Source organism: Mus pahari, chromosome X (assembly GCF_900095145.1).
Source record: "Mus pahari chromosome X, PAHARI_EIJ_v1.1, whole genome shotgun sequence".
NCBI classification, from domain to species: domain Eukaryota; kingdom Metazoa; phylum Chordata; class Mammalia; order Rodentia; family Muridae; genus Mus; species Mus pahari.
In genome coordinates, this window is record NC_034613.1 from 122594360 (window position 1) to 122607200 (window position 12841).

Sequence of the window (12841 nt, forward strand, 5' to 3'; positions counted from 1 at the left end):
AAGGGAAGAGAAGAGAAGAGAAGAGAAGAGAAGAGAAGAGAAGAGAAGAGAAGAGAAGAGAAGAGAAGAGAAGAGAAGAGAAGAGAAGAGGAGTAGAGACTGGCCATAAGCATGTGGACAGAGAGGGGGGAGGGGAATGGGGAGAGATGGGGAATAGGGTAAGGGGCAAGAGCAAGAGAAAAGAAGAGAGCAAGAGAGTGAGGAGAGGCAAGCAGGCCCTTTTATAGTGAGTCAGGCATACCTGGCTGTTGCCAGGTAACTGTGGGGAAGAGCCTAGATGAAATGCCAACAGGTATGATATTAGACTCTATGGGGCACACATACCTTTCACTTCCACTTGCCTACTCCTGTATGAATCTTCACAAAGGTAGAAGTAAGAGCATGAAAAGAAAAGAAGAGAATTGGTCATTCCATCCTTAGTGAATGCTTTCCCATTTCTGGGGTCTCTGTGGGCTTTTCAAAGGCCTCTGCCACTGAGAATCTCTCTTCCAGGAGTTCTGGATTGACACATTTCTATTTAGTTATCAAGTCCTTCTATGCTGAGGTACTCAGGTATCTCCAACTTCTTGTTGCTAGGATTCCTGCCTTCCCCCCCCCCCACATCATTCCATTTTATAAGGTCTGGGAAGAATTAATCCCCATTTGATTCTAAAGAAACACTTACACATGATGTGTGAAGACAAACTAAGTGAATGCAGAACAACCCCAACACGATCAACCCTTACCTTCTGCTAAGGGCATCCACTGGCTCTTACAGCTCTAATCCTTTGTCTGTTGCTAGGAATAAAAGTCAAGTTCTGGTGAGCCGTTTTCCCACTGTTACCCACCACATGTATACTTTCCTGCTACCTTGAGAAAAGTGGGTTTATTTACAGTGTTGCCAGAGCATGGGAAGAACAATCGCTGATTTCCACCACACTGGGCCACGAGCTATTGTAACAATTTATAGAAAAACAGGAAGCAAGGCAGTAGATCAGCTAATAAAATACTTCTCTTCAGTCCGTGCCTCAGCATGAACCTGCTGATATATGGCTGCACTTGAGGGGCAGGATGTATTACCACCTTCGACCAATCACTTTCCAGGAAGAGGAATTGAAAGCATCTTTATTCACCCATAAGCTAGACATGGTAGCATGGGCAATTATTGCCAGCACTCAGGAAGTAGAAGTAGGAGGATCAGAGGTCATCTACTGTATAGCAGTGCTAAGGCTAGTCCTATCTCTAAAAAAAAGTCTTCTAAAAAATTAAAAGGACACCAAATGGTGACTAAAGGGAAGAGGTATGTATCTAGGAGGAGTTGGGAGGAAGGAGTGGGAGTAGGAATGTGATCGAGAGGCATTTTATAGAGTTCTAAAGTATTGTTTTAAAAACCCAACAAAAGAAAAGTAGGAGGTAAAAGCCACAGCATCACACATTAACTGTCATGCAGTTTAATGGTCCAGGCTGGTCCGACCTTTCGACAGTACAACATGGACTTGCCGTCTACAATACTCACACTCAAGAATTGGGCAACTAAATTCAAAATAGGGAAAACCACTCACACACACACACACACAAAATCTTATGTTTTAAGTAGATATATGATTTTGTATTGGGCTGTATCCATAGATGCCCCCTAACTGCCTTCAGCTCACATGCCAGGGGTTCGAAACACCAGGATGAATCGTTTCCTGGGGAGGCAGTCAACTCAGGCCCTAGGTTCCTTCACTGCCTCTGTTCTGTGCTACAGAGTCAGATAGGTTTTTCTCAAGACCTGGTCCAATGAGAAAAATCAGTTTGGCACTCCATCTTAAGGATTTCCATTCTGTTTGGTTGGTTGGTTTGTTGGTTTGTTTTGGCTATTGTTGATGTTTTGTTGTTTTGAGAAAAGTTCTTACACTACAGTCCTGGTTGACCTTGGACTCACTAAGTATAGTGTTGGCCTAGAACTCAGGGTGATCCTCCTGAATTAGCCTCACAGGTGCTAGCATCAGAGACATGAGCTACCTTACCCCGTCTAAGCTCTCCCATTTTGAAAGTGAGGACAGTCTCCAGGTTTGTAGGATGGGGAGTGTAAAATGGCCACCCATTCCAGGCCCAACAGAGTTCTTTGTTCCTAGATCCGTTCCTTCCATAAAGAACTTTTCTTTGCAGGTCAGCTTCACACTTCGACTCTTGCACACCTGTTAAGCACACTCGTTTTCAAGCTTGGACTCTTGCATACCTGCTAGTCAAAGAGAAGGGCACTAAGTGTCTTTCTTGAGAATACTTCCTCTTCTACCACGGATTCAGCATGAAGACATTTGAGATGCAGTAGGTGTTATTCTGGCCCTATCTTATGGGTGATAAAGAGAAAGCTGGCGGGCCAGGTGTGGTGGCGCACGCCTTTAATCCCAGCACTCGGGAGGCAGAGGCAGGCAGATTTCTGAGTTTGAGCCAGCCTGGTCTACAGTGTGAGTTCCAGGTCAGCCAGGGCTATACAGAGAAACCCTGTCTCGGAAAGAGAGAGAGAGAGAGAGAGAGAGAGAGAGAGAGAGAGAGAGAGAGAGAGAGAGAGAGAGAGAGAGAGAGAAGCTGGCAATAACTGCAGAGAAATCCTTTGCTACTCCCACTATAGCTACGCCTTTTCTTTATTAGAGAATTTTCCTTATAAATTCCATGTATGATGATTTAGCTTTAGAGTTTCTCATCTACCGTAGAATATTTATTATCTTCCTGGAAACTTGAATTTTAATCATATTATGTAACTATTACTTTTCCAAATATTTATGTAAAATCACTTCTCTAGGAAAAAAAAGTACGAGTTTTATCCTGTACTTACTCATAAGCATGTGCTGTTCTCAGCATTCTTCACCTGAGCCAGGTGTGCCAGTGGTTCTTAACCTCTGGCAGTCAAGGATTTCTTTGAGAATTTGATGGACGTCTGGTTTGGAACCCTCAGTGTCCCTCCTCCAGTGTGATATAACCACTGGAACAGAGAAAAGAGGACAGATCCTGGGATCACTCTGCCCAGTTTTCAGATCCTGAAACTCACAGGGTGACAAGCTGGCTTTGAACTCTTGATATTCCTGTCTCACACCTGGCTCAGGAAATAAAGTTTTTATGTTCAATGACTTATACACATTTAGCCCCGGGAAATGCTAATCTCCTTAGTATATGCAACATAGGCCATTTACACCACAGGTAGATTCTTCATTTCTAATGGAACTTGTACCCTTTCTTCCAAGATTTCCTACTCTTAACTGGTAACAGGTTGCTGTTTAATTTATACGTTATATTCAAAGTAAATTTATCAACATGACACCTTAAAGATATTCCTCAACCTCAGAAATATACACATGCATTCACTGTTTGCAAAGACAGAATGATTTAAATACCACCACGCCCTGGCATATTTCCATTGTAAGCCCATATTGCCGTGAGAGCTAGGAGGGAAACATCTCTTGAATTGAAGAAGAGATCTGATCGTCTTAAATGACACATGAAGCAGCTTTTATAAAGACAGCAAGCTGTAGATAGTCCTCCAGACTCAGTGGAGGAGGCTTGAAGGGGTTAAAGTGAAAGGCTTGTACAAACTTTGCTCTCTTCTCTCCTCCCTCCCTCTGGGGCTTCACGCGCAGCACCAGCTCAGGCAGAGCTGAGCTGAGCAGAATCGTCACCTTGCCTGCATTTGCTAAACTGTTGCCTGCAAAGGAGGAACCAGGGACTTAACTAATTGAGGCTGCTTCTATTCAAATGTTCCAAAAGGGCATCTACACAGCCAGATACTTGGTGGTGCTCTTTGCAGCTTAGAAGAAACGGGTATCAGAAACTGCATTCTGGAGCTGTAAGTGCTAACTGGGATTTTAAGTAACTAACTGAAGGTGCTGTGCTGCTTTTCTGAAAAGACTGACTCTACAAGAAGATGAATGAGAAAGTGCACTTTGCATGGGCATAGTCCGGTCTCTTTAGGTAAAGGGATGCTTCAAGGTTTCTGTCTGTTTTCCAGATACTCCAGAGATGCTCCTGAACAAGTTGTCTGCAGGTGCAAGCTTCAAAGGGGATATTTAAATCGCCAACCGTACTCATTCTCACTCAGGAAAGGTAAGAAAAATGTGGAAGTCCTATGAAGCTATTCTTGCTGAGAAGAGAACGATCTTTATTTACCAGCAGGTGTAACACACAGGCACAGGCTGCGGCAGAAGATACAGCAACTCCCACTTGTGCAAGCCTATTACTTTATGTTTTTCATAGGCTGATAAGAAACTCGATACTCTTTAACAGTACCAACCTCCCATAGTTTCCTGTCCCTCATTAGGCAGATACTTGCAAAGGGAACGTGTTAATTCTTGAAAGTGATGCCAGTTAACAGCTGGAACTTGGTTTTCCAAATTGTTCTGTTGATTGTTTGTTGTTGTTGTTGTTGTTGTTGTTTGGGTTTTTTTTTTTCTGTTTGTGTATAGGGATTTCAGCTCTGAACTTATATAGCAGGTAGCATGCAAGGAATTGTGAAAATGGCCTGGGGGTTGTTTTCAGAACTTTATCAATAAAAAGAAAAAGTAATTATTGGGCTACCTCAATGACCAAAACAGGGATAAATTTACAGTGGTTTCTGTATCCCCAGCGCTGACCTTATTGCCTGGAATTTAATTGCCACTCATTAAAGTTTGGCTGAATAAATATCAGTCTGATGCTGTAAACCTGTATAGAACTTTTTTGCTTTCATTAGAAATAAGTCTCACACTTGTGATCCCTCTTGGTGTCGGTAGAGAAAGAAACTGCCACATTCCCTCCTTATTTTAAGGAGAAAAATTCATGATCTAAGAGTGTGTGTCATTTTACTCCTATGAGGCTAGATACAGTAAACTTAGCAATCCAAATCTCATAGTAAAATACAAGAAGATTCTTATCACCAAACATTTTGTTTACCAAGTTAATGATGAAATATGCAAAAGGAAAACCAAAGTTACATTCACATCACTCTTGAGTTTTTTATTTACATTGGAAATGAAGTAAAGAAGATTGGTTAATATTGACATTGCCAATTAACTCTAGCAATCTCTTTCTTTTCCCTTTCTTCCAAACTTTTCTCCTTTCCTTTCTTCTTCTTTCCTTTGCCACTATTTTCCTATTTCTCGTCCTTCTCTTATCTCAAGAATTCATCTCCTCCCATTTCTTCTCCCCCATACCCCTCATTATCTAACCCCACCTTGGCAATCTTTTTATGTTCTCTCCCTCCATGTAATTTCTTTCCTTTCCTAATTTCCTCCCCTCTTTTGCTAGTTCCTCACTTTTATGCCCCTGTTCACTCTGACTTTTCCTCGGCAATACCTTTCTAACACTTTTTACAAAGACTAGAAATGAATTTATATTCATATGATTTGCAGAAAAGAATACAGGGTAAGATAATAATTCTATGAAAATCTATCCACAATAATCAGATCCCCAGAATAGATAGAAATATTCTGGGGAGGTATTTGTTTGTTTTTTCAAATAGCACAGAGCGTTTCATGTAGAAATCCTGTTATCTGTGAAATTCATTAAGTATTTATTAATTAAATAGCAAAGAACCACAGCATTGCTATTTGGAAAGCTTTTATCTGGAGTTCTCACTGATACAGGAACACAGTGACAATTCCCTGACCGCTAACTTTTCATTTGTTAAATTCGAAGGCCTTTATGAATTTTAGGAATGATACTAATAGACCTATCTGAACGGACTCAGGCATTTGTTATCCTACAAACTACAGAGGTTTTAAGAAATTATATAATTCATTTTCTAACCATCAAAGCAAACATATAAAGGAACTGACAGTTGTAGCTGATATCTTCGTTACCTAACCTTCATCAAGCTTCAAAGAATTCTGATAAGTATTTAATAAATATTCAAATTTAAGGAAAATACATTTTCAATAATCTAGGAGGCAAGAAATGCACTCTCATTCATTAACAAAAGTCGTATAGTCACATTTGTACTTTCTAAACTTTATGCTGGAGGATATGACATATGGTGGTAGAACAATGAGCATGTGCAAGATCCTAGGCTCAATACCCATAGCATCCAAAGGAGGTGGGGAGAAAAGGAGAAAGAGAAGTTTAATGCATCCCTATAGGTTTTGGGGAAAGTATATAAGTGAAATGAAGTTTCATTTTTTCATTATCTAAACGAAGTTATTATTTCTTTAATTACATATGATAATCTGAAATTTAGTCTCTAGACCATAAACCACTGGGAAGCCTGAGAGGAGATTAGAAAGGAAAATGAATTCAGGCTTTTCTTCTGGTTGTTCTGTGAGCCCTCATTACCTGAGGGTACTGAGATCGTGAATCCATCCAATGGCAGGTTCAACCAACTACAGAATCAAAATATTAAAAAAAGGTGTCCCTACTGAATTGTACAACTTTTTGTTTCTTCTCATTAGTCCCTAAAAATAGGTAAAATAATATATGCAATGTATTAAGTATTACAAGTAATCTTAAGATGAATGGATGTATACAGAAAGATGTACATAAATTATATGTGGATGAACCACTTTACATAAGATATTGAGCATGCTTGGATATTTGGTATTTATTCCATTATTATTGATCAGATAATGTAAGCAGAGTTATAGAAGATAGAGGATATTGTATGAAAACATCAAGGAGTGTATCAAACATACCAAACAGATAACAATATTAGCCAAGGGTAGTTCCTCTAGAAGAGGAACTGTGTGGGAAATAAGATTGGGGTGAGAAAGCAAGGTCCACTTCATAAGCTGAACCTTCAAGAAGGATAGGATTTCCCTATGCAGATATATATAAAGGATGAAGAAATTTTTCAACAAAAACATGAAAGCAAAGAATTAGGTTGAGTGAGTATTACTGGGAAGGAGGCTATTAGAAGGAATTAGGGGCAGCCTGGACATTGATAATCTTACATATCAAGCTACGGAGAATAAAGGCCAGTCTGATGACAACAAAAAGCCTCATAGCAATTTGGGGCCTTTGTTATCCTATTTTTATGAGGCTCTCAGAACTGAATCACCTATTAATATAGCATAGGATAAAAATAACAAATTAATCATTGCAGTAAGCCAAAAACATTTAATTTTTTTTATTGTACGTGGTGCTATGTTATATCAAGACACTTCATACAAGTGTATATTGTACACTATTTATCTCCTATACCCGACCATTCCTTTCCTCCTAGACACTTTTACTTCTCTCTCTGTCTCTCTCTGTCTCTCTGTCTCTCTCTGTCTCTGTCTCTCTGTCTCTGTCTCTCTCTCTGTATATCTCTCTCTCTTTCTCTCTCACTCTCTCTTGCTCTTGTTCTCTCTCTCTCTCTCCCTCTCTCTCTCTCTCTGTCTCTCTCTCTCTCTCTCTCTCTATATATATATATATATATATATGATTTTTGTGTGCATATAAAAATCTAGGACCTTTGGTAAGAGAAATATTATATTTGTCCTTCTGAGACTGACTTAATTTGTTTAATGTGGATTGTCCAATGGGATCCATTTTCCTGGGACCAACATAACTTTGTTCTTCTTTGTGGGTAAACAAATTCTATTGTATATAATAATATCTCATTTTTCTTTGTTGTTAGACTTTTTCAGATTTCAAAATAAAACACACTAAACATTGCTTAGGCATAGGTTTCCAAAAAACTCAAGGCATTGGGTATTGGATGCTGCTTGAATGAAGTAAATAAGGGGCTGAGATGAGGAAAATATATTAATGATCAGGCAGTTGGAGTATGTTCACAGGTGTTTCTCTATGGTTGTTCACTGCATTCCCTTAGTAAACAAAACACTTGAATTTACTAATGATGATAGCCCAAAAAATCAAGGCATATGATTTAACCAAAGCCTGTGTATTTTAACTACAGGGCCAGTCAGAAAGTACTGGAATCCTATTGACATCTCTCTCTCGTGGCTTAATGCATAGCAAATGCTTCATTTTCTTTCTGCTTCTCATCTGGAAGGTATGTGGAAAAGTAATTTATAAGAGTCAAAGGTAGAAAATATATGAAGCTCTTATTTCTATGTTAGTCTCATTTCTCTTTCTGTGGTCTGTATATGATTTTTTTTGTTTTTTTGTTTTGTTTTTGTTTTGTTTTTTTTGTTTTTTTTTTTGAGACAGGGTTTCTCTGTATAGCCCTGGCTGTCCTGGAACTCACTTTTGTAGACCAGGCTGGCCTCGAACTCAGAAATCCGCCTGCCTCTGCCTTCCAAGTGCTGGGATTAAAGGCGTGTGCCACCATGCCCGGCTCTTTCTGTTGTCTGTTGTCCTTCCTCCCCTTGTGAGAGAGGTTGCGACAGCTCTCATGTAGCCCAAGCTGGCTCTGATAGTCCTATGCAGCTGAGGATGGTCTTACATTCTTGGTCCTCCTGCTACCACCTCTTGAGCTAAGAGACATATACCTCCAAGACTCGCTCTAGTCTGGCCACAGGGATAAGGTTAGTTGGGAACAAAAGATGCTCAAACTAACACATAAAACAAGACATTTAATACCCAAAGGAGCACTTTGATCAAAAGATGCTACTTGTGTGAGTTGCCTGTGACTGTCAAGAATCTTGAATTTGAAGCTCTCTGTTCTATGTGTAGAGTGGTGCTTCTAGGCCTTGACTATATAATAAGATCACCTGTGAAATTTTAAAGCAGTACAGATGTTCACCTTCCACATAAGCTGAATGATTTAGAACCTCTGCAGGGGGAGAGAGGGAGAGAGAGAGGGGGAGAGCACTCTAGAAGCTTAATAAGTAATCCTGAAGTACACCTATGACTAAAAAGAATTCCCTAAAGAATATGCTTAGAAACCAAGTGGGTAACCTGCTACAAACAGAAAATTCAAGGTCCTGTCCCAGGGGATCTTGACTAGGGCTCAAGAGAAATGACCTAGGAATTCACATTTTAACTAGCGTGCCCCAGATGCATTATTTTGGTGAAGAGACATCTCTCAGCTCCCACTAAGAAATATTATCACGAAAAGCCCAGGGCTGCAGGGTACTAATTCTGTGTGTTCCTCTCCTAAAGGCTCCATAGCACAGGTGCATAAACCAGGTGGGTTAAAGCAACAGAAATGGATGCTGTGTGTGGCACAAGCCTCAAATCCTTGCACTTGGAAGGAAGAGTCAGGAGAATTTCTGCAATCCTGAGAAGAGAACAGTTTGGCTTTCACAGAAAACCCCAGGCCAGCCAGTGCTATATGTGAGACCCTGTCTCAAATATAAAATGTGTTCATTTAATCTGGGATGCTGCCAAGACTGTTACTAATGTAAACCTGGGCATCAGCTGGGAAGCACATCCTTGGAAATTTGTAAGGGAGAATCCTTCCTAGCTCTGTCTAGCCTCTAGTGTTTGCTGGCAACCTTTGGCACTCTTTGGTTTATAGATACATCACTGCAGTCTCTGCTTTGTTCTTCTCCCTGTATGTCTTATAAGGACATCAGCCACTGGATGGTGGCCAACACAATGACCTCATCTTAATTTGATTACATCTGCAAAGGCTTTCTTACCACATAAGGTCAGAGTCCCAGGTACTGGGGTTAAGAACACACACAAGACCTGCACATATTCAATTCAGACAAAATGCCAGCACTAAGAAAGGGAAATGAACACAGGGTCCCACCCCCAGCCAAGAAGCTATTAGCAATTGGTACCTGCTGGGGAAGAAAAAAAATCTGTTTTCTCCAATGGAATGCCACTGGGTGTATGAACAACACTCTAGGGTAGGCTCCATGCCCAGGAGTAGTTGGCCAGAACAAAAGGAGCTCCATGGGCCATGTGTGTGTGTGTGTGTGTGTGTGTGTGTGTGTGTGTGTGTTCTGTTTTGATTTGTTGTTTTGTCTTATTGCATTTTTTGTTTGTTTTGAATTTCCATTTTTCTTTTTTTTTATTTCTTAAGAGAGAATGAGAGGAAGAAAGAGGGGGATAACATGAAGTTGGTTGCGTAAGGAGGAATTAGAGGATGGGAAGGAATATAATCAAATTATATTATGTGACAAAAATTTAATAGAAAATCCAAGACTTTCAAGCAATCAATGAAACAGATCAGCTGTCTAGAGAAAAAGCAATTCTTTTTTCATTCTTAAAGATCAGTGTGCAGAGAGTCACATGCTCGGAATGTGTACTTAGATACTGATGCCAGATAGCCACATATCAAAACACATGTAATTCTAAGTTTAGCAAGTATTTATCCTAGAACATTAGCTCCAAGATAATACAAGTAGACCCCCCCTCTCTCTTTTGCTCATTTCTAATGACCACGGTGGCTCTGTGTGGGAAGTGGGGAGACTGAGATGTATGTGAGTCACACAAAATATAGCAGTGAAGACTAGGGAATATTAACTCAGTCTGAAGTGCTCCCAGTAGGGGCCAAACTTGGTGATAAGTGAGTAACATGACTGTTGGATCTACTTCTAATAAGACTCATTAGGTCTACGAAAAAGAGACAGAACAAGGCTACATTGACAGCAACTGCTGTCATTGCCTACACAAGTGTGACAAATTATGGTTGTTTCCATTTTTTATTTTAGTCCCTTATGTTCTCGTTTAATCTTTGAACTGGTGAGCAGAACCATTCTATTTACACATAGGACTGCTTCTACCAATAAGGACAAGGGTCAGTCCTTATTTACTCAGAATAGGCATACCCCCCCCAAGTTCTTTTGGTTTACAAAGACTGAATCAAATGAATATCCTCACAGCACAAGACCAAATGAGCAAGAGCAACAACAATATTAGGGAAGCCTGAACTTCTGAACACTCTGTGATTCATTAAAGTGAGGACTGGCACTGGGACCTGGAGACTGAACATCAAATCTTGAAATTTAGGTCTTTGTTTCGATGGCCAGCTTTACAGAGCTTCTCAGTCCTGGTTGCAATTTACAGTTACTTGGGGAGCTTTAAAAAGTTAGCGCTGCTTGAGCCCCATCCCAGACCAATAAAGTCTGAATCTCTAAAGTCGTACTTGGAAGATTAGTATCCAAAAATCTAGGCTGGGGATCAAGATCTGTATATTAATAAGAACTCTAGGTAAATCTTATGATCGGACAGCGTGAAAAACACTTTACTAATGTAGCCTAGTAATTAGCTTCGGTTTAGTGCGTGCTATTCTTTCACCTTTTAATGGCCGTTTCCTGCATGGGAAAAAGGCATTTAGAATTATGTAAAGTCATGTTTGTTTTAAAGCTAGTGCTCAGGGGGTAAACTAATTTGCAATACATTTTTTCATATCTATCTCAAAATAGTTTGCCACCTATTTTTTAAATAATTGTGCCATTTTCTCTTTTATTTATTTTCAGGAAAAGTAATCTGTTGAAGAATTCTCTGAGCCCTGGCCAGTTGTCAGCATCTCTGAGACTTCTTTCCCCTCCTCCTCCTCCTCATCTGCCTCCTCCTCCTCCTCCTCCTCCTCCTAAGAATCAGTGGGTGTGACAACACCTTCCCTGCAGCCTACCACAAGGGATGGCCACAAAGCTATAGACAATTCATTTCCTGCATTCTCATATCCTTCAAGCTGGGAATCTGACAGGGGCATTACAGTCTCCGACCTTAGGGGAGACTGACAAATTCAGGCATAACGGGTGAAAACTCAGGTATGCTGAGCCAGAGAGATCCAAAACCTTTAGCAAATAGTCTCACAGAAGAACCCAATTAAATTTACACCATCAATCTGCAGAGCTGTAGATAAAAAGGAGCCTTTTATCCTTTTACAAAAAAAGAAAGAAAGAAAGAAAGAAAGAAAGAAAGAAAAGAAAAGAAAAGAAAAGAAAAGAAAAGAAAAGAAAAGAAAAGAAAAGAAAAGAAAAGAAAAGAAAAGAAAAGAAAAGAAAAGAAAAGAAAAGAAAAGAAAAATTCCTAGGAGATTCTTGTCTCCATGTCAGTATTATAAAGCAGTTTTATCATATTTATTTTCACTGGTGTAAAATTAAGAGTGTGAGAACTGAATATAGATTTATTTATTTATTTATTTATTTATCTATCTATTTAGCTAAACTTGCTAAGACGTTCTGATAAGCCAACTAGGGAGAGGGCTGCTTGCTAGAGGGAAGGGAAGCACAACTGGCAACTTAGAAGACCACTTCCATCTTGCTTATACACTACTGATTTTGTTCTGTAGCAGATTGTTAGAACGCGACCAATACATTCACAGACAGGCTAAGGGACTGTGGAATGCCTCAGGGGCAATAAGAAATCAAATAGAAGCAAATATTAACTCAAGTCTTGAGTGATGACGGAGGTACTTTTTAAGTATCATGGAAATCTCACTGGACGGGCTCATTTTCCCACTCTGGCAACAGAGGCTGACACCACTTCAGACAAGTATTCCAACCTGTACATGTATGTCGGGTTATTCCTGAGTCTCCTGGCCATTCTTCTCATCCTGCTTTTCACAATGCTTCTTCGGCTCAAACATGTCATCTCACCCATCACTGAAAGCACTGAAAGTGTTCCTCAGTTCACAGATGTAGAGATGCAAAGCCGAATTCCCACTCCTTAAAATCAGGATGATGCTGAGACTTGGTGGACAGAAGCAAACCCTGGCGTGCTGACACCTAGGGAAGCTTCCTTTCTCACGTGAGACTTCCCACGTAACAAGCTGCTTGTGTTTGATGCTCGTCATTCTGCCTCTTGACTGTGCTTGTGGGACCTCTAAAAGGCTTAAGAGTCATTCTTTGAACGGAATACGGGAAATAGCAGCTGGCTGGGCTGGCAGGTTTCCATAGTAACCAGAGAGCCTGAGCCTTGAACAAACCTCAGACCACAGAAATTCATAAGCAGCAGTTGTTAAAACACAAGATCCCTGGAAGCTGCAAGAGTGAACAAGACTTTACCTTTGACTGTGTAACGACCCCTCCCCCAGAAAAAAAGACAGGCTTTAATTTATTACCTT

The 12841-nt window shown here is 40.2% G+C and overlaps 1 protein-coding gene across 1 annotated transcript; it reads left to right on the forward strand.

Moving 5' to 3' along the window:
- The first annotated feature begins 12178 nt into the window (after positions 1 to 12178).
- Positions 12179 to 12448, forward strand: Sertm2 (serine rich and transmembrane domain containing 2). The gene has a single exon (XM_029533990.1). The coding sequence runs from the start codon at positions 12179 to 12181 to the stop codon at positions 12446 to 12448; it is 270 nt and encodes an 89-aa protein (XP_029389850.1).
- The last annotated feature ends 393 nt before the right edge of the window (positions 12449 to 12841 follow it).

Coding starts and splice junctions, on each gene's coding strand:
- Sertm2 (XM_029533990.1), top strand. CDS start 12,179: ATGACGGAGGTACTTTTTAAGTATCATGGAAATCTCACTGGACGGGCT.